Raw genomic sequence first — 23776 nt, forward strand, 5'->3', positions numbered from 1 at the left:
CATTCTTTCCATTCCCAACTCATATGGCACGAGAGTCGCCATCTAGGCCCGCAATACTGAAGCTTTGAAACTGATGTAACCCTCCCGGCCAAATCTCGTTGTCATTGCCCATTCGTTCTGCCGCCTCGACCAGCGCCCTGAGACCGGCGTCCTACAACTACCGAGACCACGCCCTTCATTTCCTTTCTCTCGTCTTCAGCACCGCCATTTTGGTGGCCTTCGATTCCCCTGATACAAGATGCAGTCCGTGCAAAGGCAGTTCGGCAAGCTCATGAGCAAGAGCCCTGGTGACAATGCCAAAATCGCCGCAGTCTTACACGACTACGAAGATGCAGACAGCCTGCTGAGCAAGGTATATCACCTTGTACCACACATACATGTCCTCCTTAATTCAAATGAGCTACTTCTCCCTTCTGACTTATTGCCTTTGTGTCAGATCATCGAGAACACGAGGACTCTCCGTGATGCCTGGGTGGCCATGGTCACTAGCCAGTGGGCTATCGTGAAGGAATATCAGGGATTGTATGACCCCATTGTTGGAGCCTCCGAGGGACATGCTCGCCCCGGCGTTGAGACGCCTCAGCTGCAGCTCGATCGCACATTTAAGCTCAGCGGAGTGTACTCCGACCTCAAGGATGAGCTGATTGGGGAAGTGGCGGCAATTGACTCCCAGGTCATTCGTCCAGCCACTGAAGCCCGCGAATTCATTCAGCCTCTACGTAAAACTATCAAGAAGCGCGAGAACAAACGGCTGGACTATGAGAAGGCCCAAGAGAAGGTCAAAAAGCTTCAGAAGAAGACCGGGAGGACGCCAAAAGAAGATGCCCAGCTGTCAAAGGTTGAATTTGAGATGTCATGCGCGTCCGAGGTAAGCACCCGCCGGGCAATGCGAAGTTGAGCTTCACACCAGCTGACGGATCTCAATCAAAGGAGTTCGAGGTCGCAGATGTCCACCTTCGAGATGCCTTACCCCCCATCATAGAAGCCATATTTGCCTTAATTCCTCACTTGCTAGCCTCTCACGTCTGCATTCAAAACAGGCTACTTGGCCTGTACTACACTGCGCTCCACAACTACTGCGAGGACCACGATTTCCCTTCTCCTCCACCCCCATGGAAAACGTGGTATCGGCTTGGTCTGCAACATTTCTACCTGTGCAGAGAGAGGTTGAGGCTATCAGCTGCATATCGCATGGCAAGAACTGGAGACAGCCGGCCAGGATAGGGGATGACGGACAGAGTCGGAAGTCATCGGCATACCCAGCATCATCACGCAACGGATTCGCTCGGACACCGTCTGATACAAGTGAAAGTGCAGCACCGACGCTACGAACCATGCGAATACCTTCTACCACCTCAGCCAATCGATCCGCATCCACTTTAGATTTCTCGCCGCAGCCAAGTCCACAATCAAGCAGTATAAGCGTCTCGCGCTCGCAGCTCGGCCTCCCTACCGACTTCACAACTGCCACAGCTCTTGGACAACCTCAAGGCGCTTCGAATGTGTCGCCGGCCTACATAGGCTCCCGTGCGGAGTATTTCGGCCACCAATCAGGGCTTCCATCGGATCACGGCAATGTTGTAGCGAAGAAGAAGCCACCACCACCGCCCCCAGCGAAGCGCTTAAAGGCGCCGGAAGAGTATGTTGTAGCTCAGTATGATTTCTCAGGAGGCGACGGGGATTTAAGCTTCCGCGAAGGTGATAGAATCAGGATCGTAAAAAAGACAGAAACGGATCAGGACTGGTGGATGGGCGAACTGGGTGGCGTAAAGGGTAGTTTCCCTGCCAACTATTGCAAGGCCGCTTGAGGTCTTGAGGATAGGATTAGTACATTTGGCAAAAGAAAAAGAAAAAGAAAAAGAGAAAGAAAAAAAGAACCGCGTTTCTCGTACGCAAAATTGATTTGATATCAATGTGCTGACAGTTGGACCTGTGGTGTCCATACTGTCTGTAGGTAGTTCATGTTTGTCTTCCGGTCAAGGTTGAAGAGTACCTATCTAGGTAGGGTAGCAAGGTCCACAGAGCACCGCCTATTTGGTGATGGGCAAACATAATCGTTTAAAATGGGCCATCTTTGTCCCTACCATTCTACCCACAACGAGCCTGTCACCTGCCTTGTACTAAAAACAATGTACGCGCGGCTGGTGATGGTTGCGCCACCCCACTCCGATAGATGTAACGAAAGTAGTCCATGTTATGGGTATCAAATGGCTCGACCCCGAGACCACCATCAACCAAAAGCCCAACCATGTTTTTCCACCTCCTTCTTTTCACTACCACGGTGTCCACAAAATCAAGTCCTACTTACTATACCTAGTAACCAGAGGGGTATCATAACCATAAACGATCGTCTCTTGACCAAGTGGTCATCTCCACCCGGGCTTCCCCGGGTTTTCTTCTCTTTTCTGACATCTCTGCCTTTTCTTACTATTGTTGCCGTAGTATTGAAATAAGCATAGTAACGTATGATCGCGAACTTGAATGCCAAGATCAATGCCTCTCGCCACCTAATAGGGTTGCGGGCCCGTTCCCACTGCCGGAGAAGTTACTCCTTCCCGGCGCATCCGTTGTTCTTCGGCCTGCAACACTCGCGCGATTTCATCATTGCAGCCCCAATCGAGGTACCCGCCCTCCAAATCCATGGGTGTCACAGGGCCTGGACTTCCCAGTGGCAAGAGTCTCGGTGATGTGGGCTTGTGGACGCCGGTTGCTCCGATGTGATGCACATTCGTCAATGGTATCCCGTTCAACATAATTGTGGAGCTTGATGCTGCGTTGGCTTGATTAGGCGAACTCTCAAGCACTTCACTAGCTGCCAATCTTGCCTGTGCAATCATATCCCGCTGGTACTGTTGAAGTTTACGGCGGGCTTCCGAGTCTTGTCGTGAAGATGTCCTGAAAGCCTCGCACGTAGATACATGACCCTCGGATCTTGTAGAGGAACGGCTCGGAGTTCCGGGAGACCCAGTCCTTGCGCCGTGGTTGTTCTGTTGCTCGTAGTTGGATGGATAATATTTGCCCATTGGTAAAGGGCTATCGTGAACCCCGCTGGGAAGGTAAGATGCGACAGGTGTGTTGACATTGGAAAGATCGGAGGAACCAATGGCACTCAGAGAAGAGAGACGGACTGACGACGCCATGGCTGCGGACAGAGAAGCACCGCGTTGGTCAGACCTGGACGAGGAATCGACGGCGAGGGAAAGAGAGTGGTGTCTCGTACGGCCAACTTCGGTTTGGGCCTGGAAAGGGTGTGGACGGTGAATGCGACCTTTAGGGTTTTCGTGAAACGGGAAATAGCCACTAGAAAATTCAAGTCAGTTCCTTGAGTGTCCTTTTTTTTTTCTTTGTTACTTCATTTCGTCAATGGTTTCACGAATCCTACCACTGTAGGACAACGACATAATGGTTGGGGCAAGGACATTGCACTGCACTTACCCAGGGACGTCTCCACGGGCCGACAAAGGTTCAGGCGGTGTTGGCGTACAGGCGGGCGCCGAGTTTATCTTTCGAATAGTGGCAGGAGGCAAGTCGATGGCAACCGGACGACTGCGATTGTATCGTGCGGATTGAAGAGTAGACAAGTCGAGTTGGCATGGTGCGGATGTTTCCTCTATTAAGAAAAGCCGAGGGCGGATTAGTCTCGTGGTCTCCTGTCGGGAACGCAAGGAACATCGATGTGTGTCAGACCCCGATCGGAACCGATTAGGAAAAAAGGCAAAAGAAAAGAGAAGAAAATGGACATGACGCAACGGTAAGGGACCCTTGGAGCCATGAGAGACGGGAGCGAACTGTAGGAGGGTAAGAAATGGGCTTAGCGTAGGAGGGAAAAAGTGACAACAGTAAGTGAACAATGACGATATGTGGCAGGGTCCTGGCCGAGTCAAAACCAAGGCCGCCCAGCTAACCTCTGGCCATGATCCCCAGACATGGAAAGCCGAGGGTTCAGGTGACCCCATGCCTTCATATCCCTTCCAAAGCCGCAAGGGGGCCGCCGCAGATGGGCTGGACGCAGAGACACAGAGGCGGTGGGACCCTAGTTGACGCTGGGTCCGTCGCACTGCATAGTCGACTCAGCCCAGTGGTGTGTGCAAATACCCACTCTCGACCCCAAAAGATACCACCTGATTCTAGCGGCATGGCCTAAACGTCAGGTACGAAGACATTAGGCATGGAAAGCCTTGGGTCGCCGCACACAATGTTACGGGCGTCCTGTAACGCAGGCGTGACGGCGTCCTTTGCTGGTCTCTCGGCCTGAGGGAGTACGTGATGTGGCGAGCCGGTAGCAGCTATGGCTATGGGTGGTTGAGAGAGACCAGCTCTGGCCAGGGCACAGACATAGGCGCGACCTCTTCTCCAACCCCCCTTTCAACGCAACCTTACGTACGTAGGTGGTACGTGAAGTAACGTGATAATGCTGCTAACAGCACACGGCATGTCCACTCGCTGCTCGTCGGAGCCAACCCCGTCAATGCGGCCTAGTGACTTCGAGCCCTCATTGTTCTCCGACCCCTGAGGCTCTGGCTTTTGGGTTTACCCCGGGTAGCCTTTGGTAGAAATATAACGAAGCAGGAAAATATTAAAAGCCATGGAGGAAACGAATGCCAAAAGACCTCGCAGGCAAACTTGTACCTCCGTCTTCAGACCCGAGCCAACTTCCATCTACCATGGGGCCTCCACTTGGGCGGCTCACAAAAACGGCGAACTGGCGTTACCATTATCAGGGCCGACGACGCATTGCGCCATTAATGACCGGGTACAGGGTATTGGGGCACTCAAAAGAGAACACGACGGACACCGTCGGAAATATTAATGAGAGGCGAGATAAGGAACAGGTCAGAGCAGAGAGGCGTCCGCTCCTGAGGAAGGGGGCTGGAAAAGGTGAAGTCCGAATCAAATCAATGCAAAACCAAATCAACATGACCGAATCACTGAGACTGGCTTCGACCCAAGAATAGCAGAAACACAAGGGAACACGCAAAACGGTAAGTGGGATAGAAAAAATCATTTGGACGAAACAAGAAGCAATGTAGGTAGCAACGTACCTTTAGGAAAGCTCAACTCGGAGTGCGCTGGCATCTTGGGCCCATCCGTTCCCGGCTTTTCGTGAGCTGGTGTGTTGAGCCCAGACATAGGCAGATCGTAATGGTCGTCGGAGCGAGAACCCGTCGAGGCGACCGATATGTCTGAAGAGTTGGACAAGGCCCTTCCAGGTATGGCCGGTCGTCTTGCCCGCAAGTAGGCTGGTGATTTGAACGAGCGGCTTAGGCCTGCCATATTTGTTCGCTCCTGTCCAATGCCTGGCAATTCCTGGTGCTGGTCAAAACCGCCGGCCATGCCACGTGTGAGTGAGTAGTAACACGATGATAGCAGATGCCTTCTGAGGAAGCCTGGCTTCCACCAAGTATAGTATCGGGATGCGCGGTTGAGAGAGAGTCTCGCAGCTCTTGTTTGTGTGCGTTTGCGCTGTGCGTTGACGTCGCTATCGTCCTCGTCCTAAATGCGTTTGTGTGTATGGTCGTTGGGGTTATTCCATGGGCAAAGGTCATCCACCTCCAAACACCTTTCCCTCGACATCAGATTGTCGGACCAGCGTAGGGTCAGACCACGGGAAAGGGGGTAAACCAATGCCTTGTGGTGGTCTGTAAGAAGGCAGATATTATGTACGAAGGTGGGTGAGTATGTGCATGCGGTGAAGGAGAAGGGATGTGTGCAGCGCCAGGGCCCGCTTGCAAAGGTCGAAATGATGTTCAAAGGCTCGGAATCAAGGCTCGAGAGGCGGCTTTCGACTTCAGGCCCAGCGTCTAATACTCGGCGGTCCTTCAAAGTCTCTTCTGACGCATCTCGTTCGTGCAGTGTCAAGTGTAGCGCAAGTGGTCTTGATCTCGGGCTGGAGGCCGGATTTCCGGGGAGATGTTGATTTCGAACCACTTTGGCGGGTTAGATTGTAGAATTTCCTTCTATAAGGTACTAGGGCGAGATAACCCGGGCTTTTGCTACAGCAAGCCGAAGCGTGTTGGTAGCAGTGGTCTATGCCTTTCTTTGCTTGTGCCCGTGCTTGCGATCGTATTTGACCTTATCAGGAAGGGTATTTTGGTGATGTTGACCTTGAACAGGGAGTATATATTCGGACGTGGTATGGAGCGGTTTCGAGCCCAGCTGTGAGGTTGCTCAAGGGTGTCGGCGAAAGAGAGATTGTGTTGGCGGCAATGTGGAAAGATGGCAGGGCATTTGGAAGCCAACGAACAAGAATATTATGGAAGTCAGCCGTACACACGAACGCGAACGGTCTGGTGTTGACTTCAAAAAAGGAGGTAGAGACCTCTGTTCGTCGGGGCTGATTGTAATTTCTAGTTGAACTGCAAGACTGATGGTCCTTCTGGGAACTGTTTAGAATTTAGATGGAAGAAGGAAAGGAAGGCCATCAAGGATCAACAAGGGACAGACGTGCGTATCGCGGCTGGTGGTGCCGCCGCTGTCGAACGGTTGAATGGATCGCTTCCCAGGCCTCTCACATATCATAAACGGAGGAACAAGTGTGCATACCTAGTAGATTATACACTAGGAAGGGAAGCGGCGGACTGAGGGGAAAGGGAAGATAGAGGCACAAGGGTCCAATGGTCTCCCATCACCGTTTTGGTGGGCACAGAGAGAGGCACATAAACAGGCCATCAACCTAGCCAGGAACAAGACGCCAGAGTGGTTCATCAATACCATGTGGAAACTATTTATTATGGCAGTGGAGGAGGGTGCAGGCAACAATTGCACGCTTGCTTGTCTCCCTTGTGCCTCAAGGATTCCTTTCGGCTGCATTTGTTGGCGTAGGTTCGCAGTTGCATCTGCAAGTGCGTCCGAAATCCACATTGCAACGAATGGCGTTGCAGTCGCAGCGTGCCTTTTCCTTTCTGTCTCTTGTCTTGCCTTGCACTTCTCGGTTCTCTCGGTTCTCTGAAGGGGGGCCGCCTTGGCTAGGTACGTATCTATCTCAGAGGGTGTAGGAGAGAACGTCAGGTCCACCAGCTAGGCAGGGACTTATCCGGTTTCATAGGATGGGTACCCGCGTAGCCTAGCCTGCATGCTCAGATACCTTTGTGTGAGCCCCATCAGGTATCGGTGAAGAAAGGTACCTTATGGCAGTCAGTGCGGTGTGGTGCTCTACTGGCATACCTCGGTGCCAATCGGTAGGTAGGTAGTGTAGTTTGGTATCTGCAAGGTAAGCTGAATCATCCAAATTAAGAAGCAACACAGATCACAGCATGAGGCAGCCGTCCCAGTGTTAAACAACCACTCACCTCAGGTCCACTACACTACCTTCATTCTCAATAACACACCTGGCTGCGCCTAGATTCTCGACAGGAAATACCGTTGTCGATCGTTAGCGACAATCACCACTGCTCGTCCAAGCTCAGCCGGTGACTCCAAAACCATGCTGTTCAATTAGTTGTATCAGCACTACCGCCATATCCAACCAGCGTCCACTATGTCCGCCGCAGATCACTCCTATTGTGTTGACTCTGTTGAGTGTCAGGGAAAATGCTTATACTGTGTCTTTCCGACTATGTTAAGAGTACCGTATCCTCTCGGTAGATTCGTACACCGCACCGACCACGGGCTGCTGGATAGGGGCTAGCAGGCTGGCAGAAACAGGGATCTAGAAGTGGCAAATGCAAGGGTTAGTCAACGTCAGCAGCAAGTTTGGTGGCAAGGGTTAGGGTTAGATGGCTAGGTGGGTGGCTAGGCTGGCTGACCGCCTTTCGAAATTGGCCTAGTGGGTGGTCTGTGCGGTGTACGAATCTGCTGAGAGGATACGGTACCTTTGCAATCTCAAGTGCAACCACCCTTGGTTGGATACGTATTTTACTAACGCCAGTGTCCGCCGCAGATAGATCGAAGACCATATTGAGTCTGATGCCGGCATTACACTGCTGCCCCTATTTGACTTTCGTCCTGTGACATGTAATACCTGTACGTTAGCAACACCCAAACACACCAGTGTCCTCTCCTGCAGCTCGGGGCCGGGCTGGTGGCAACCTTCATTGCGGATACGCCACGAGCGCCTCCAACGTGAAATCACGTCGCGTCCAGTGCCACCATGGTCAGCCCTTGTTGCCACCAGCTCCTGCAGGCTGCCCATCACATCTAGGTATGTGTACTTAACTCCCTTCTTCCCAAAGCAGAAAAGCCAAAGTCTACGCTACATATGGCGGCTGTTGACACACACCCACTCAGCCAGTGTCAGGACCTTGTCGGTTACATTCCCTCGGCACCTCGGGCATCGCCTGGTGCCAACAGTTGCCACTCTTGGCACTTGTTGGGGCACTTGAATCCCCTTGCTGCCTGTGCCTTTACTTTGCTGGGGGTTGGGAGACAGTAACAAAGATGCCGATGCCAGAAGGCCTATTCCACAGAGAGAAAGAAAAATAACACCGCGCCGCCCGACCGCTGTGTGTGTAGTGTGTATGTGCTTTGGTCTCCGAGTCCTTTAATTCCTTCGCCAATTATGCTCATCTTCTCGGTGCTGGCCGATGGAAGCTTGTTATCGCTTTATCCGGAGATTGAATGGAATCAACGTAAGATAGGCAAGGGTCCATAAAAACATGATTCTAAGCACTGTTGAAATGGCCCCATGAAGCTGCATACCTACTGGATTCGTCCAATTAATGAGTGAGTCGAGGCTATATCTCAAGAATTAGAAGCCAGTCGCCTAGAACCCCTCTGCTGATCCTGTCGCCGATCTTAGCTGTCCCTCAACTGCTGCGTTGACGTGGACGGCTTCTTACGCAACGCTATAGGTAGATTGCAGCACATGTACTCTCTAGACGTTGCAAATGCTTTTCATACCCAGCGAGCTTGCGCGTTTGACGCCGAAGGAAAGCCCGGGGGTAATTTGCCGCCTCATTTGCGGATTTGAAGGCCGGATGTTGAGCCGCCTGACTTCCTGTTTATCGTTTTCGAATGTGGCGTAACAGAGAGAACACTAAAGGGGTTTTACTAGATGCTACGAATGAAATACCAAATCCTGACGACACATAAGATGGCCCAGTCCATGTACAAAGTTCATGAGCGATTGTGTCAAGGAGCTCATAAGGGAGGCTAGCGGTCTATGAAAAATTCGGCTAGACGTATTTCTTCGAACCGCGCCACGCTCGCTCATCTGTAAGAGAAAACCCCGACCAGGAACACATTCGTAGGTGGACCGATCGCAGCCACTACGTCACGGTGCAGGAGGGGCACTGTTGCTCAGCGCCTGTGGGATTGAGAGGACTCAACCCCGCGACCTTGGCACGATCCTTCTGTCCCTGCCTGGCCCTAGGTATGAGTCTCGCTGGGCAGGGTGACAATCCTGGCGCAGTTTGCTGATAAAGGCCGCACCCGAAATTTAGGAGAAACTCTTCCGGGGCCGTGCATTACAATACGGTGTGGAAAGGCTATTTTAATCCGTACACGCACGGCACGGTACGGACTCATAGGTTCTGGGGGCATCCTAGGGCCCGCCGATGATGAGATGGATTCCAGACAATATCCAGTCCGTCACCCGGTTTGCAAAAAAAAAAAAGTGCACACTTTTAGTCTATCCTCACCTAATGCTCCCTTTCCCTACCCCTACGAATATAACCATAAAAATCTAAACATTACCATAAAAATAAGTGATTTTAGATGCTTATAACATTGTCTATCAGTATTGTGTTATTTTGCCCTCTCTTATAATAGTCTCTTTAAGTTGCTGGGGCATTTGATCTACCTACTTGTCAATAGTCTCTTGGGGCAGGAAAGGGAGCATTTGGTGTAGGTGGGCTAAAGGGTGCACTTTTTTTTTTTTTTTTTTTTTTTTTTTTTTTTTTTGCAAACCGGGTGCCCGTCAACCCGTGCAGCCACCCGCATTGATAGGCACACCGGGGGAACCTTTCGGTCCAAGGGCCGGAACGTGGCCGGGTACGAGGGGAGAAGGGGTACAGGTAGAATGCCAGAGCAATTTGGTCGGCGGCCAGTGGGTTAAGCCTATTTCGGAATATATTATGTCAGCGCCAGCAAAAACGATATTCCGACTTGACTGACCAATGACAAGGCTAGGAATTGGAAAGTTACATAAAGTTAAAAACTCCTCAGATTTAAGCGATTTAAAGTCAAGGCAAAATAGAGGCAACAGCTGCAATTAATTTAAAAATCTACTATATTATATGACCTATTTAATGAAAAATAAAGAGTAATACCCTTAAATAATAGTAAGTTTATACGTGTTGCTAGTACTTTTTAAAGGTTAGATATAAGGGCTTAATCTTAGGCAACGTAGGCGTCTGTTAGCGATAGTGGATTTACGGCAAAAAGGGTGGTGGTTGTAGTGGCGGTGGAAGTGGCGGTGGTGGCAGTGCCTTCTAAATAGGGTTAGTCTCTGGCCGCCGACCAAATTGCTCTGGCATTCTACCTGTACCCGGGGAGAAGGGTTGGCTACCTACCGTGCCGACGCTCGCGCTGTGGCGGGACTTCGTCGCTATTTGGAACATGTCTTAGTAACTGCCCTATTACGGATACTCCGGCATCTATTTGCAACTTGGTCCCTGGTCGATGAGCGTGTCGGCCAATTTTGGTTAGCGTCTCACATAGCAGTGACATTTGGAACACACTGTCGCAAGAAGGGCGCCTGAACAGATGTCGATGTGAACGCTCGAGTCATTACGAAATGTGCCACTCCAGTTGTTTGAGACTGCGTGGCATGAAGGATTCCATTGATCTAAAGATATTGCATTATAGGAAGAGTTGTGGAGGGGGCAATGAGGGAGGAAATGGACCATAATAGAATAGAAACCAAACCCCGACAAGATTTTGGTATCGATTTCGAAGCAAGGAAAAAAGAAAAAGACCTCTCTAGTAGCAACGCCGTTACTGTATAATATTGGAATGCTCTAGTGTCCGGCCGGATGACAGATCGTGATTCCTAGAAGAGCTACCTTCATGGAACACGGATCTCTCTCCATCTAAACCTTTCCTCGGCCAGTGAATCGAGTGCGGCGCTCGCGGTGTCTCCACCAATAGGCGGCCGTTGCCAGGGCACTGACAAGCCAGAGAAGAGCGTTGGCCAAATCCACCCAGACGGCGTTCTTCATCCGCTGGATCCCGTTGTCGCCCTCGGCATTCTCCTTGATGTACATCTGTAGCATGGCAGAGTCAGTAACAACGTTTGATGCATCGATGTGAAGGGAGTATGGTGGAGTAGGTAATGCTTACACTACCAAAGAGACCAAAGACGGCGATCCACAGAATGAATAGAACGGCATCCCAAACCCAGACGATGGCGAATCGCAGGATGAAGGGGATGAAGTATATCAAGGCCGTAACCGCGGAGAGAGCGCCAACTACGACCGCGAAAACCTGTGAGTGGATGTCAGCCAATTCATCGTCCCATATGCAGAGTAAGCCGCGTAGAAGCGCGGCGAATAAGACTGAGAAATCACAATGAGAACGAACGTACCCATTTTCCGTCAATATAGCTTCCCTCGCTTCTGGCATGATTGAGATCGACGGCGTATAGGCCACAGGCGGTCACAGCCAGAACAAATTGGAAGAAATGCAGGACGGAAAAGGCGAGATAGCTCGCCGCCATGCCAAAGAGACCCATAGCCAGGCTGAAGGCGTGAGTGATTGCAAGCCTGAGCTAGGGCGATGTATCTTGAGACGGAATCCAAGGAATCGGAAGTCGTCGTCGGGGGGCCCTAACGCGCGTTCGGTCGGTGCTTATCGATTCTCGGTAATGGTGGCGGTTGGAGTTGCTGACGACAACTGGAGACGGAGCGGAGGATAACGTTTGGTTGGAAGTTGGGCTGGGAGTTTCTTCAAGGAGGAGCAACGCTTGCGAAGGGAGGTGAAGCAGTAGCTAAATAAACACAACCCGCCTTGGTAGCGTGGTGATCCAACACAAGCACACTGCGATTGTCCTGAAGCCGGATTGGAAAATTTTGGGGAAATGACCCCTTCCAGGCGGTCCCCTATGACGCAACCGCAGCCTTAGTGCGGGTACTTTACCCAATGAGAATGATAGAAACCAGTTCGCGTTATTGAGCTAGGGATGGGAAGGTGTGCTGTCACGTCCGTGTAATTGCTGGCCAAGGCTTGTGAGCTTAAGCTTGTTGGAAGGTCTTCTGGGCGTACATAGGCAGCTGCTGCAGTGCGCGGAAACTCTCCTTTTGGTGGGCGAGTCTCAGGAGGCATCAGGGACGTCAGGTACCCAAAACACTCTTTGACACTCCCGACCTTGGTTCAAGTACAAGTCTGCCGGCAAATCACATATGGCATCCCTTCACTTACATTGATCAGGTTGGTTAGACTCGAGTCACTCATTGACGCAGTGAAATTGGACTAGGGGATTGCTCCTAGACCCTTGCAATGTACAGATTGGTACGTCTCGTAATATCTCCCATCTGCTCTGCCGCGACCAAACGTCTCAGCCCAGTTCTGGCTTGACATGGCTTAGTCATGACAGGCACTTGCCGAATAGCGCATGCCTATGGTCGTTAAACGACAAGGTGGTATGCATGAACCAAGCATCAAACAGCCCACCTTCGACGCGTGATCAACTAGAGCCCTCATACACAACCATCACGAGCCTGCGTGCACATTCCGCTACAGTATTCCTGCCCTTTTCGACAATGAGCTGGTGCTGGCTGCCCAAACTGAAAAGACATGCATTGGACGGCACAGTTGCGTGACACGCATTTGGGTCAGATCGAAGATAATAATTGTCGACTTTCTAGGGTGAAAGGCTATGCTATGCGTGTGTTCCTGGTTCACTTGCTTTGGTTAGACGGATGCTGAAATGTGGCGCTGGCGTTTACTATGAAAAGAAGCACCTCTTAATCTGCACCGTTTTCCTTGTATGTAATGTGCTGCGTCTGACCAGCTTGTACGTGACAGTGAAGTAGAGGGAAAATAAAGGATGAGATTGTGCCTTAGTGTGATATAGGGAGACGCGCGCATCACTGTTCCAGGCCTGTTTTCCAGAAAGTGCTGCCAGGATACCACCCCCTTCCCTACAGAACTCACTTTCAACAGACGAATAACCCCACGGGCGCACACAGATCAGCCTGATCTGACTCTTGCCTATGGTTTCCACATCTACGGTGCAAGTACCACGACCTGAGGCGTCATAGAGCCAGCCATTCACACCGCCAGGAACACCCGTAATCTCAAACAATGACAGATGCAAACCCAAAGGCCCAGGCCAAACTGCCATCGCCGCCCTTTCATGCTATTCCGGGCCTGCCCAACTTCCGCGACGCCGGCGGTTACCCCATTGATGCCCAGCCCGGCTGCATCCTCAGGCCTGGTGTTGTCTTCCGCTCCGCAGAGCCCTCACGCCTTACCGACGACGGCATCACCCGCCTCCAGGATCTCGGTATCACTCATGTCTTCGATCTCCGCTCCACCATCGAGCTCAAGCGCCTCGCTCAGGCAGGGACGAGTTGCGACGTCCGCGAGTGGCCCGGCGCCCAGCGCGTCTTCGTTCCCGTCTTCCGGGATCAGGACTACGGGCCAGAGGCCATTGCCCTGCGCTATCGTAACTACTCGAGCGACAGTACCGAGGTGAGCCCCCGTCCATTTTCCGGCAGATGGTTCTCCCGATCATATGACTGGAACTTCTTACGCTGCGTTTGTATTCTAAACCGCTCGTAGGGTTTCACCAAAGCCTACACTGACATCCTACGCACCGCCTCGGAGCCTGACCACCCCAATGACCCCTTTCGCACAATCCTCTCTCACCTCGCAACCCCCAACCCCCCGTCTCCGATGCTCATCCACTGCACCGCCGGCAAGGATAGAACTGGCGTTATCTGCGCCATAATCCTTAGCCTCTGCGGCGTCGCGGACGAAGTCATTGCCCACGAGTACAGCCTGACGGACATCGGCCTCCAGGACCGTAGGGAAGAGATTGCTAACCACCTCCTCGCCACCGAAGCCCTCAAGGGAAATCTCGAGGGTGTCCGGCGTATGATTAGTTCTCCGTATGTGTACGCTCCTGGTCGTAGCCATCCTTTGTCCTGCACCTAGGCGACATGTCCTCTTTTGCCGACACTGCTAATGCCGAGTCCAGGAAGGAAAGCATGCTCGCAACACTAGCCAAGCTTCGCGAGGAGTATGGTTCCATCGAGACTTACGTGCAAAATAGATGTCGCCTATCCGCAGAGGCCATCGATAGGATTCGCTCCAATCTCATAGTGGATATTTCCGACGAGCATCAAGCACTAGACTGGGTATCACACTCGAATTACTTGCTTTGAATTTTTTGAATTTTTTAATGGGCTCGTGACTCTTGTACGAGCCAACCCTTCGGCTAATATTGTCGTTATACAGATACATGTACATATACAGTAAACAGATATAGTCGCTTATCATACAGAGGGATAAACGCCAACACGAAGCACCGTAATGCCTATAGGCTTGATACATCTTTCGGTGGCTTGGGGGGTATCATGGCCCGTTCTTGGGCCGGCGTTCCGTTTCAGCGCCATCGACGACCGCCTTGAGGACAGGTAGAGGTAAGGAAGAAAAAATGGCATGCTCAAGGCACCGATGTGGGAATCTTGAGCTCCCCCTTCCTGCGGTCGTAGAAAGGGACGCCGTATCTCCAGCCAACTCCTCTTCTACTCCGGCCGTCCTTGCCGGCGCTCTCAACGTTCATCTCCTTGAACCGGAACTCGAAACGTCCAGTATCCACACGCTGCGTCTCTTCCTCGGCCTTCTCCAAACGGCGGCGCTCTCTCTCCACTAATCTGTCCTCTTCGGCTCTTGTGGCCTCTCTGAACTTCTTGAGCAAGTCAGCTTTCGAACCTCCAGCAGCGTCAGCTTTCTTCATGGAGATGAGCTCCTTATGTGGCGAACGGTCGTCAACGGAAAGCATCTTTCTGTGAAAAGCCTTGGCAGCATCTTCTCTGTCGAACTGGCGAGACTCTGATACAGGCACAAACAATTGTTGCGTCGTAAGCTTATGAACATGTATCTCGTTGATAGGCTCGTGAGGAGTCTGAAGGTCCGGCCTGTCCTTATTCAGGTGAGTCTGAGGCAGCATCCGCAGGACCGCCCTGGCATATGGTCTGGCCAACGGTTTATGCTGTCAAGTCGGGGAGTTAGCTGACTGAAATCGGACAAGAATGTGCAAAGAATTGTTCGCAAGTCAGCAAATCAGAGAGGCTCGCAGTGCCAGTGTGTAACCATATGTTGCGTCTTCAAGACTAATCGAATTTTGGAAAGTTGATCATCATAATGCTGAGAGAGATCCATGCCTGAGTAGAAGTGAAATTTCAAAAGCTTACCTCGGCAACCCACTGCTTTTCGATCTCCTTCATGCGCACAACAGCAGCGACGCGTCGAACATCGACGCCAAGCTCAGCCGAGACTTGTTTCAAAGATTCCTTTTTCTTCTTAACCCTTGTGAAGATCTCTTCCCTCATATCCTCGCTCAGGACGGGTTGACTCTTGAAGAATGGATTCATCGGGAAGGGCTGGTCCTCGTTCATGGACAGGTATTTGGGGCCGTCGTTGGGGACATCACGGAAGATGGAGCCCCGAGTCTTGAGCCAAGTTTGGAGCTCATGCTGTGGTTTTGACCTTCTGAATGGTTGTGAAGTTGTTGAAAATGCACAAACGAGTTGCGCAGCTGGCCGAGACCGTGATGCTGTGCTCGCGTGAGTATTACACCACTTGGCCGCAAGGGCCATTGGCGATAATGATGAGCCGGCTCGTGGCGCCATTGTGATGAGAATGCTCTGGCCGCGGAAAGCGCGCCTGGATTCACCGAGTTAAAGAGAAGCGACCATTGGAAACCGTGGTGAAGGATTATCGGAGTTGGTTTGGGAAGGGAAAAGCTCAAGTCGTGTCCAAAATTTTCCCTTATTTTCGTAGGAGATGGCGCACGGACCATGCCACTATGCCTTAGTCATACCCTCATATGCCTCAGGTGCACTCTTTTTTGTCTTCAGCTATCACAGCAGGCGATGGCATCCAATGCTGCCTTGTTCGTCAGGCTCAAGGCTGCCGATGCTAAGTTCCGAAACACGGAATGCTGACCGAAGGTCGGCATGAAAACATCCTTATGAACCGTGACTTCCATCTCGCATGTTATTTCTAGCAGGAAATCTGGTATCAGTATCAGGTGGGATTGTTACTCCATTGTGCCAATTATAATTACTACACACTCCATGTATACGCGCTACCTGGTATCATTCTGCGCATCCCTTCTTCGTATGTTCCATATATTCCATGGGAGACATTATGTTCCTTTCTTTAGTCGATGAGGTGCCAGCAATAATAGACACTTCCACAATTTTGCAATAGCAGCACTGCTGCCAATTATTGCGCATGACGCAGATGTCCCACGTTAGAATTGGTACTGCGTCGGTGAATGAAGGAGCTGTGGTAAGGAATGGGCCTTGCATGATCGGCCCATCCATCTCGTCTTGACTGCAAACTTCTGCTGAACAGAGGAAGACAGGGGTTGGTATTTGGGAACACAGTCGCCCAATGCCAAAAGGCTTCAGAGCATCCATTATGCCGGAACAGACGTCATCGATAGACGATTTTTCTTTGCCTTCGTCTTCAGAGCGGCGGACTTCTTTGCCTCAGCTTCATCGTTTTGCTGAGAGAAATCTTTCCACCTCCTCCATCCGTCAAAGTCGATGAGAGCCTGCATACAACCCCATTCCATGACCTTCCTCTCCAGCCAAACGAAATTGACAGGCTGTTATCTTGTCAGTTCGGAGTGTTTCGGGTTGTAGAGGGACAAAACCATCAAGACTGTTCACATACCTTCGTAAGAAAGTCATTGCAACCGGCGGCCAGTGCCTCATGTCTGTCGCTTTGCAAAGAGCTGGCAGTCAGGGCCACTATGATGACGGGACTCTTGAAAAGCTCCATGTTTGTCAACTTATCTTTCTCCTCGGGCTCGCCGTTAGGGGCCTCCGGCACGCTTGACGCAGACGAAGAGAAGACGCCAATCGAATTGACTCTCTCTAGCCTTCGAATTTCCCTAGTGGCCTCCAATCCACTCATGATGGGAAGTTGAATATCCATCAACACTAGATGGAACCCGCCGGTCCTCCACATGGTAACAGCATCGCGGCCGTTGACCGCCGTTTTCCATCTCACTTTTAAGCGCTTAACAAAGGCCTCAAGTAGCTTGAGATTGATTGGGTTATCCTCTACAATCAGTACGTTGATGGGCGGCACTCCTCCATTCAGTATGCCGGCCGGCAGACTCGGACGGCCAACCCTAATATTATTATCAGTCTTCTTGGGTCGAGAAATTGTTGGTCGAGGAGAGGCAATCGTCGGTGGAGGGGTTGCGACTCTAGCCGGTTGGATCTCAGGGGCAGGAGGGGTTGGAAGCGGAGGTGCAGCCGGTGGAACATTGGACTGTTCTGAGGTATTCGAGTGTGTTCTTGAAGTTGGTAGCCGTGGCTGGAACGAATGGGCAGGGTGAGCGGCTGTAGCGGTGGCTGCGGCCGGCGCCATGGTCTGGACATTAGTCTGGTTCAGGATAGTAGGCGATGAGGTATGTTTCCTTCCAAGGCGAGGACGATCGGGGCGATCTCGGTATGTGTGGGGTCTCGGCGAGGGTATCGGCGGTACTTGGCCCGTCCCAAGAATTGCAATAGAATGCTGCGTGTTATGGGCATGAACGGGGTGAATGGAACGCGTCGCAGGAACAGTGACGGGGGCGACAAGAGGAACCGGCAGGTTCGGCGACGGAAGAGATGCCGTTCCCGCTACGGGAGGGAAATACCCTTCGCCGGCCTCAGAAGGCCTGGCATCATCATTGTAGCATATGGTTGTAGCATGTGTAGGGGCGCGAGGTGATGGCCGTGGTGTGCGGCGGCTGGGAATATCGATGAGCAAGGCCTCTTCGACGTTCTGTCCGCCAGGAAAGTACGCATCGAGAGTGCGACCCATGGGCTCTTCCGGGCCCAAGAGACGATCTTGCCTTTGTTCGCGCGGGCATATGCGTAGAGTAAGGTCGGGAGAATCGAAGTGTCGGCCCAGGGAGTTGGCATATTTTCTCAAAATCATGTCGCGCACATCATCAACTAGGTCATCCTCATTGATGGTGATGAGGGTGGGGGAGGCACCAGGGCGTCTGACCCAGACCTTGCGGGTGACCATGTTCGCGATGTTTGGAAGCAGCGAATCGGTGGCGGCTGGGTCGACTTCGTGGTCTGCCCGTGCTTCGAGCAAATTGCGGATTAGCGTCGTTTGACGATTCGGTAGGAGGCTCTGTCGACGGGGGGGGCCGTCTGGCCGCGGCAAGGCTGGGAGGATGCTGGCTACGAGGGGTGTCGGGGTGCCGAGGGCATGGCTAAGGGGATCAAGTTGGTCGTCGCTTAGGTCCTCGACAGAAACAGTCTCGAGAGTAAGGGTGGGTGCCGCGCCGATCTTGGGCGGCAGTGGCTGGTGAACCTGCGGCAGCGGAAGCGGCTGTGACAGATGTAGGTTTTTCTCTTTGTCGTCGGCTTCGGGGGTCTGGTCTTCGTTGATGATGGGGAGGTTGTTGCTGAGGGCAGTTGCAACAGCGGTGGTGATTGAGGATGAGCGCAGACTGTTGTCCATCGGTTCACTAGCCAAGCGTTGGTCAGGCGCCGCGGGCTGCATGGGAGCCAGCGAGTCAAGGTTGGGGTGTGGCTTGTGGGCTTCGTCCACAGTGTCTCTGTTGGCCCTATCGCTGGCGCTACTTGCGGACCTGTGGTTGTCCGCTGGTTCAGTTGCAGCAGTAGTTGGGGTGTCCTCTGTCACCAACGAGTTGTCGCTGTTGAGAGACGCACCGCCATCTTGAGTTCCATGATTGATCGGGTCATCATGGTATTGGACCTGTTGATGTTCTGATGAAGGCGACGACGACTGTGGCAACAAGTGCTCTTCCTCTTGGTCCTCGTCAGCATGCGCGCCTTCCGCTACTGTGTCCGGGGCCGTTGCCGTAATTGCATTCAATCTCTGCTGCAGCGGGTGGTCGCCAGGGCTGCCTGTGAGTAAGGGTGTGGCGGACTGTGGCGGAGTCTGCAGATGCTGCAGGCCGTGATCTGGCTGGTGTGGAGTCGGCGAGCGCGAGGGAGGTGTGGAATGTGGTAGGTGCGTATGTGGGTGCGGATGCTGGGAGCTCGCCCTCGACCTGGGAATGGATGCAGCGGCCGAGGATTGCCGCGTAAGACTCGTCCCATCCGCTTGCTGCGAGCCATGAGCATCGCCGTTGGTGCTCGTGCCGGTGCCGTTGGACGTCAAGGACGGTGCAGCCGAGTTTCTTCTCGAGAATTTTGCTCGAAGACGAGCTCGAATATCCCCAGCAGTACCCATGGAGATGACATGCAGCTGGAGAGAGAGGGCTACGCTCGGGCGAGAAGTTAAGGTGAGGCGGGCTGCCACGATTCGGCTTGGTATTGTATCTTGTTGCGACGGTGTTGGCGGGTCTTTTTGAGTCAAGTGAGCGGAGATTGAGAAACGCCGAGCGGGCGAAGGGTGACGCGCGATGGGATGGCCAGCGTGAATGGCATGAGAGGTGGATTTGATATCAGGCGGCCTTGGTCACCGAAGGTAAGGAGGGAGGGAGGGAGGGAGGGATGGAGGAAGATGGATACCGTTGGGGTCTGTAGAGTTGCAGAAGTGATACGGTGAATACGGTAGAATACTTTCAGTAAACCGGGACAAAAGTGGAATGGATACAATACGGGTGTTGGGCAACAAGACGGAAATGACCAGAATGTCCAGAACGGCAAATGAACAGATGATAAGCGAGCGAGTTGGGGTTCTCGAGCGGGAGACTTGTGTACGGAACTGAAGTACCAAGGGAAACAAATCACAATGAAAGGGATGGGATACAGACCCGGACACACAGCGAAAGACAAAGAGGAAGACTGCAAGCAAGAGTGAGCGGTCCAGTTTCGTACTCGAAAGGACACCATGCGTCAAGTAAATTCAGGCCAGAGAAAAGGGGAAGATGAACCCCAGAGCAAGCGCCGATAAATCACTCTACCATCAGGCTGATTATTTTGGATCATGAACGGAGAGAAACAGACACCAAGAGCTTAGCCACACAAACCAAGACAAATCTTGGACGAGGTAATTGGAGGTGGGCAGGATGCCTCAATTAATCCATTAAACCCTGGCACATTGCCCGGGGCACCTCACACATTCACACACGCTTTCACAGACAGCCTGGCAACGCAGAACATGGTAGAGCCAACCGTCGGTTGAGTGGGATAGCCCATGCAGCTCATGCAAATGAATCCCTGAACCATGGACGGGATTGTTCTTACCTAACGGGTCCCCCTCACCAGTCTCTGCCAGGCCACACTGACACATTCGCTGAGGAGCCAATCCAAACTCGATCAAGGAAACACCCTAGCGGACATTGCCAGAGTTGTGGCAGGTTTCAGGGAGGTTAGTAGCCGACCTACCTACCTAGGTATGTAGGTAGGTAGCTAGGCACGGATGGAATATCAGGGAGGCAATTCGGCACCTCGTTCACCAGCCACAAACGCGCTTTGGCAACAAACCCTGTCGAATCCGTTCATGAAAGATGAGGATGCCTTTGGTGTGAACTTCAAAATTATTTCCGAGGGGAAATCAAATTGTGCATGGAGTCAAGTGTTCTTCTCCCGTGGCTTGTGGGATTTTCTTAGAGCATATCCAAGTTGATGGTATTGAACGCGTTTTGGAGTACGTACCTCGGGCAGGTCGCGCCCCACACTACAAACAGACATCTACTGAGGTAACTACCTAGTAACTCCCAAACTTGGTAGTTTCCTGCCTCAGAGGCCAATTAATTCGCGTCTGAAAGTCTTGAGACTCACTTTTGACTTCACTCCTTCATTTTAGTCTAAGAGCATCTCGAATACCAGTCACCGCATCTATCACTCATACATCAGTGGGTCTTCCTATTGCTTGGCTGTGCATGCCTTCCTACCTATAGAAGACCCTCCGACGATATTTGCAATGCCTTCGTTCACTAAAGCAGAACGGGAAGCGCAAAGTCTGCATTCCGACAAGCCAGTCCCACGCCCACCAAAGTCAACTGCCAAGACCAACGATATACGGTCTCGCAACCGTCGCCAAGAATACCTCGGGCGAAACCCCGAGTATCTTAACAATGCTGAACATGAACTTGCAGGTTCGTCTTGACATGTGTTCCTGGAGTGCGTTGCTTAGGAAATCAACGTACGGATCAGTCACGGCACCGACCCCTGTGATATTGCAGAATAACGTTGACAGCTTTGCCCAGACACTCTCCTCTACGATTCCCTGATTCGCAGGTTTCAGACACCTCCTGAGAGAGAGGCCGAGGGCAAGGCCAAAGGCTACTCGGGCGTCCTGGAAAGCTCTCTGCTCAGAGGTGAAGCTCGTCTTGCTGATCTCAAGGCATCAACCGAGGCAGAATCGGCGCCTCAATACGTCAGAGAATTCACTACTATGGCTGATCTATCCAAACCCCAGAATAAGGAAGAAGGACTTAAGAGATGGCAAGAATTCTTGACTGAACGTTTCGTTCATGGCCATGACGAAGATTTTGACTACAGTCTGGTAGATCACAACGACGAATACGACACCATGTGGAGACGCGATGCTGAAGAGGCATGGTTTGACGACGAAGATCCCAATTGGGCTAGCGATGTCGACGAACAAGCCAGCGTCAAGCAAGGCGAGACCGGTGTCCAGGATTTCTGATCAACCATTGTAACACTGCCAACACCATTTCCATATTTTACTGCTGGCCTCGCAATAAGAGTACTCTCTTCATGACCAGATGCGGCTCGGCATTGTCATCGACCCTAGCACACACCTTGACCGCGCCTCTGGCGTTTCGGCTAATCTCGACCTGCTTTGAAGCCGCGACTTTCCGCTTGCCGCCGAAGGATATTCCTGTTTGAGGGGTAGGGGGGGTACGGAGAATGGCTGTAGTAAAGCCTTGGGACGGGAGACGACTCCGCCAGCCCTCATCCTGTGCGGGAGCGAGGTTGATACGAGGGCTTCTTCGTTCTCCAATGAATGATTGTTCCCCCTCACTGCCATTCGAACCGGCCTACTAGCCATCGTTCGCCAACTCATCACCAATGCAGCGTCAAAGTTCTTACTATTGACGCGTTGTATGGCCGGCTCAGGTGGCCCGGTACGAATTAACCATTGGGAAGCGCATCCGCCAGGATGGGGTAAACCGGGAAAATGCGCTGGATAAATACAAAAGCCGCTGGCTAGTCGTCCCGCGTTCCACCCTACCGGGCCAACATCATCAAACTCATCCCCGCGCTGGTCCATTGCGATGGTGGAGAAGTGGTTTTCGTCATAAAAGCCATTCCCCTGGGCATTCTCTAGGTGATACTAAAATTTTACAGACACTTTGGGACTTCTTATGCCTTTGGTTTCACACAATCAAACAACTCCCAAAGACATATATCGCTCAACCCCAATTCTACAACCAAACCCAGCCGGCACTCATTGCCCCACTGCCTTTCCCTGCTCCCGCTTTCACCTCTCAGGCCCCTCCACGATGGCGCCCCTCATCAACCACCTTTACACGGCTGACCCTTCGGCCCACGTCTTTAACGGCAAGATCTACATTTACCCTTCCCATGATCGAGAAACCGACATAAAGTTCAACGATAATGGCGACCAGTATGACATGGCTGACTACCACGTCTTCAGCACCTCATCACTGGACCCTATCGAGCCCGTCGTCGACCACGGCGTCGTCCTGAAGACTGAGGATATCCCTTGGGTCTCGAAGCAGCTCTGGGCTCCTGATGCTGCCTTTAAGGACGGTAAATACTATCTTTACTTCCCCGCCCGCGATAAGCAGGACGTCTTCCGCATCGGTGTTGCCGTCTCGGACAAGCCCGAGGGCCCCTTCACCCCAGATCCAGAGCCTATTAAGGGCAGCTACAGCATCGACCCCGCCAGCTTCGTCGACAACGACGGACAGGCTTACCTCTACTTTGGCGGTCTGTGGGGCGGCCAGCTCCAGTGTTACCAAAAGGGCAACAACGCTTTCGATGCCGAGTGGCTCGGCCCCAAGGAGCCCACTGGTGAGGGCGCCTATGCCTTAGGCCCGCGCGTCGCTAGACTGACAAACGACATGCACCAATTTGACGGCGAGGTTCAGGAGATTCAGATTCTCGATCCAGAGACGAAGAGGCCTATCGCAGCTGATGACCACAGTCGTCGCTTCTTTGAGGCCGCCTGGCTACATAAGAAGGACGGTCTCTACTACTTCTCCTACTCGACTGGTGACACCCACTATATTTGCTACGCAACCAGCGATAGCCCACTGGGTCCCTTTACCTACGGCGGACGCATTCTTGAGCCTGTGCTGGGCTGGACGACGCACCACTCCATCGTTGAGTTCAAGGGTCGGTGGTGGCTGTTCCATCACGACTGTGAGCTGAGCAATGGTGTGGACCATCTGAGGTCCGTCAAGGTCAAGGAGATATTCTACGACATAGACGGCAAGATCACAACGGAGAAGTCGCAGTGAACGATAAATTGTAGAACGAACTGTAGTGAGACACGTTGAGTTATCTAGATTGCCTGTTATTGTATTGTATCAGGAAGAGAAAGCTCTGCTATGATATCTCTCTGTGCATTTACAAAAATTCCAGTTAATGACATGGTTTTAATTGAACCAACCCACCACGCTTCTGTCGCTAACATGTTTTCCCTCTTCTGTCAAGATGTGTTGAACCAACGCGTATTTGCTCATCATATTTTTGGGGTGGGGGGTAAGGGGGGTATAGTCTTGCATCGGGATCTTGCG

At 52.2% G+C, this 23776-nt stretch overlaps 7 protein-coding genes across 7 annotated transcripts; 4 read left to right on the plus strand and 3 right to left on the minus strand.

The window, feature by feature from the left end:
• Window positions 1-238: 238 nt before the first annotated feature.
• LY79DRAFT_592259 (SH3 domain-containing protein) lies at window positions 239-1808 on the plus strand (the record flags this gene model as incomplete). The annotated part of the gene is made up of 4 exons (XM_060561395.1): window positions 239-352; window positions 437-868; window positions 931-1124; window positions 1181-1808. The coding sequence occupies 4 exons, from the start codon at window positions 239-241 to the stop codon at window positions 1806-1808; spliced, it is 1368 nt and encodes a 455-aa protein (XP_060411333.1).
• A 699-nt stretch (window positions 1809-2507) lies between these two features.
• Window positions 2508-4666, minus strand: LY79DRAFT_592260 (uncharacterized protein; the record flags this gene model as incomplete). The annotated part of the gene is made up of 3 exons (XM_060561396.1): window positions 2508-3300; window positions 3436-3650; window positions 4664-4666. 3 exons carry the CDS (start codon window positions 4664-4666, stop codon window positions 2508-2510), a joined length of 1011 nt encoding a protein of 336 aa, XP_060411334.1.
• Window positions 4667-10666: 6000 nt separating this feature from the next.
• On the minus strand, window positions 10667-12044 carry LY79DRAFT_612141 (uncharacterized protein). The gene is made up of 3 exons (XM_060561952.1): window positions 11465-12044; window positions 11221-11364; window positions 10667-11144 (listed from the first exon to the last, which is right to left on the minus strand). The coding sequence occupies exons 1-3, from the start codon at window positions 11609-11611 to the stop codon at window positions 10971-10973; spliced, it is 465 nt and encodes a 154-aa protein (XP_060411335.1). The 5' UTR covers window positions 11612-12044; the 3' UTR covers window positions 10667-10970.
• Window positions 12045-13074: 1030 nt separating this feature from the next.
• On the plus strand, window positions 13075-14408 carry LY79DRAFT_308436 (tyrosine phosphatase). Its single transcript, XM_060552321.1, has 3 exons — window positions 13075-13572; window positions 13663-13997; window positions 14081-14408. Exons 1-3 carry the CDS (start codon window positions 13183-13185, stop codon window positions 14265-14267), a joined length of 912 nt encoding a protein of 303 aa, XP_060411336.1. The 5' UTR covers window positions 13075-13182; the 3' UTR covers window positions 14268-14408.
• A 140-nt stretch (window positions 14409-14548) lies between these two features.
• LY79DRAFT_581889 (eukaryotic mitochondrial regulator protein-domain-containing protein) lies at window positions 14549-19326 on the minus strand (the record flags this gene model as incomplete). Its single annotated transcript, XM_060560216.1, has 3 exons — window positions 14549-15097; window positions 15300-15557; window positions 16792-19326. The coding sequence occupies 3 exons, from the start codon at window positions 19324-19326 to the stop codon at window positions 14549-14551; spliced, it is 3342 nt and encodes a 1113-aa protein (XP_060411337.1).
• Window positions 19327-20964: 1638 nt separating this feature from the next.
• On the plus strand, window positions 20965-21693 carry LY79DRAFT_592265 (coiled-coil domain-containing protein; the record flags this gene model as incomplete). Its single annotated transcript, XM_060561397.1, has 2 exons — window positions 20965-21139; window positions 21251-21693. 2 exons carry the CDS (start codon window positions 20965-20967, stop codon window positions 21691-21693), a joined length of 618 nt encoding a protein of 205 aa, XP_060411338.1.
• Window positions 21694-22513: 820 nt separating this feature from the next.
• LY79DRAFT_520945 (family 43 glycosyl hydrolase) lies at window positions 22514-23497 on the plus strand (the record flags this gene model as incomplete). The annotated part of the gene is made up of 1 exon (XM_060555296.1): window positions 22514-23497. One exon carries the CDS (start codon window positions 22514-22516, stop codon window positions 23495-23497), a length of 984 nt encoding a protein of 327 aa, XP_060411339.1.
• Window positions 23498-23776: the final 279 nt, after the last annotated feature.

The sequence above is a fragment of the Colletotrichum navitas genome (genome assembly GCF_030913465.1).
Source record: "Colletotrichum navitas strain CBS 125086 chromosome Unknown LY79scaffold_56, whole genome shotgun sequence".
Classification (NCBI taxonomy): Eukaryota; Fungi; Ascomycota; class Sordariomycetes; order Glomerellales; family Glomerellaceae; genus Colletotrichum; species Colletotrichum navitas.

Coding starts and splice junctions, on each gene's coding strand:
- LY79DRAFT_612141 (XM_060561952.1), bottom strand. CDS start 11,611: ATGGGTCTCTTTGGCATGGCGGCGAGCTATCTCGCCTTTTCCGTCCTG. Junction 11,365..11,464: donor GCTATATTGACGGAAAATGG/GTACGTTCGTTC, acceptor ATCCACTCACAG/GTTTTCGCGGTCGTAGTTGG. Junction 11,145..11,220: donor TCTTTGGTCTCTTTGGTAGT/GTAAGCATTACC, acceptor GCCATGCTACAG/ATGTACATCAAGGAGAATGC.
- LY79DRAFT_308436 (XM_060552321.1), top strand. CDS start 13,183: ATGACAGATGCAAACCCAAAGGCCCAGGCCAAACTGCCATCGCCGCCC. Junction 13,573..13,662: donor ACTCGAGCGACAGTACCGAG/GTGAGCCCCCGT, acceptor AACCGCTCGTAG/GGTTTCACCAAAGCCTACAC. Junction 13,998..14,080: donor ATGATTAGTTCTCCGTATGT/GTACGCTCCTGG, acceptor TGCCGAGTCCAG/GAAGGAAAGCATGCTCGCAA.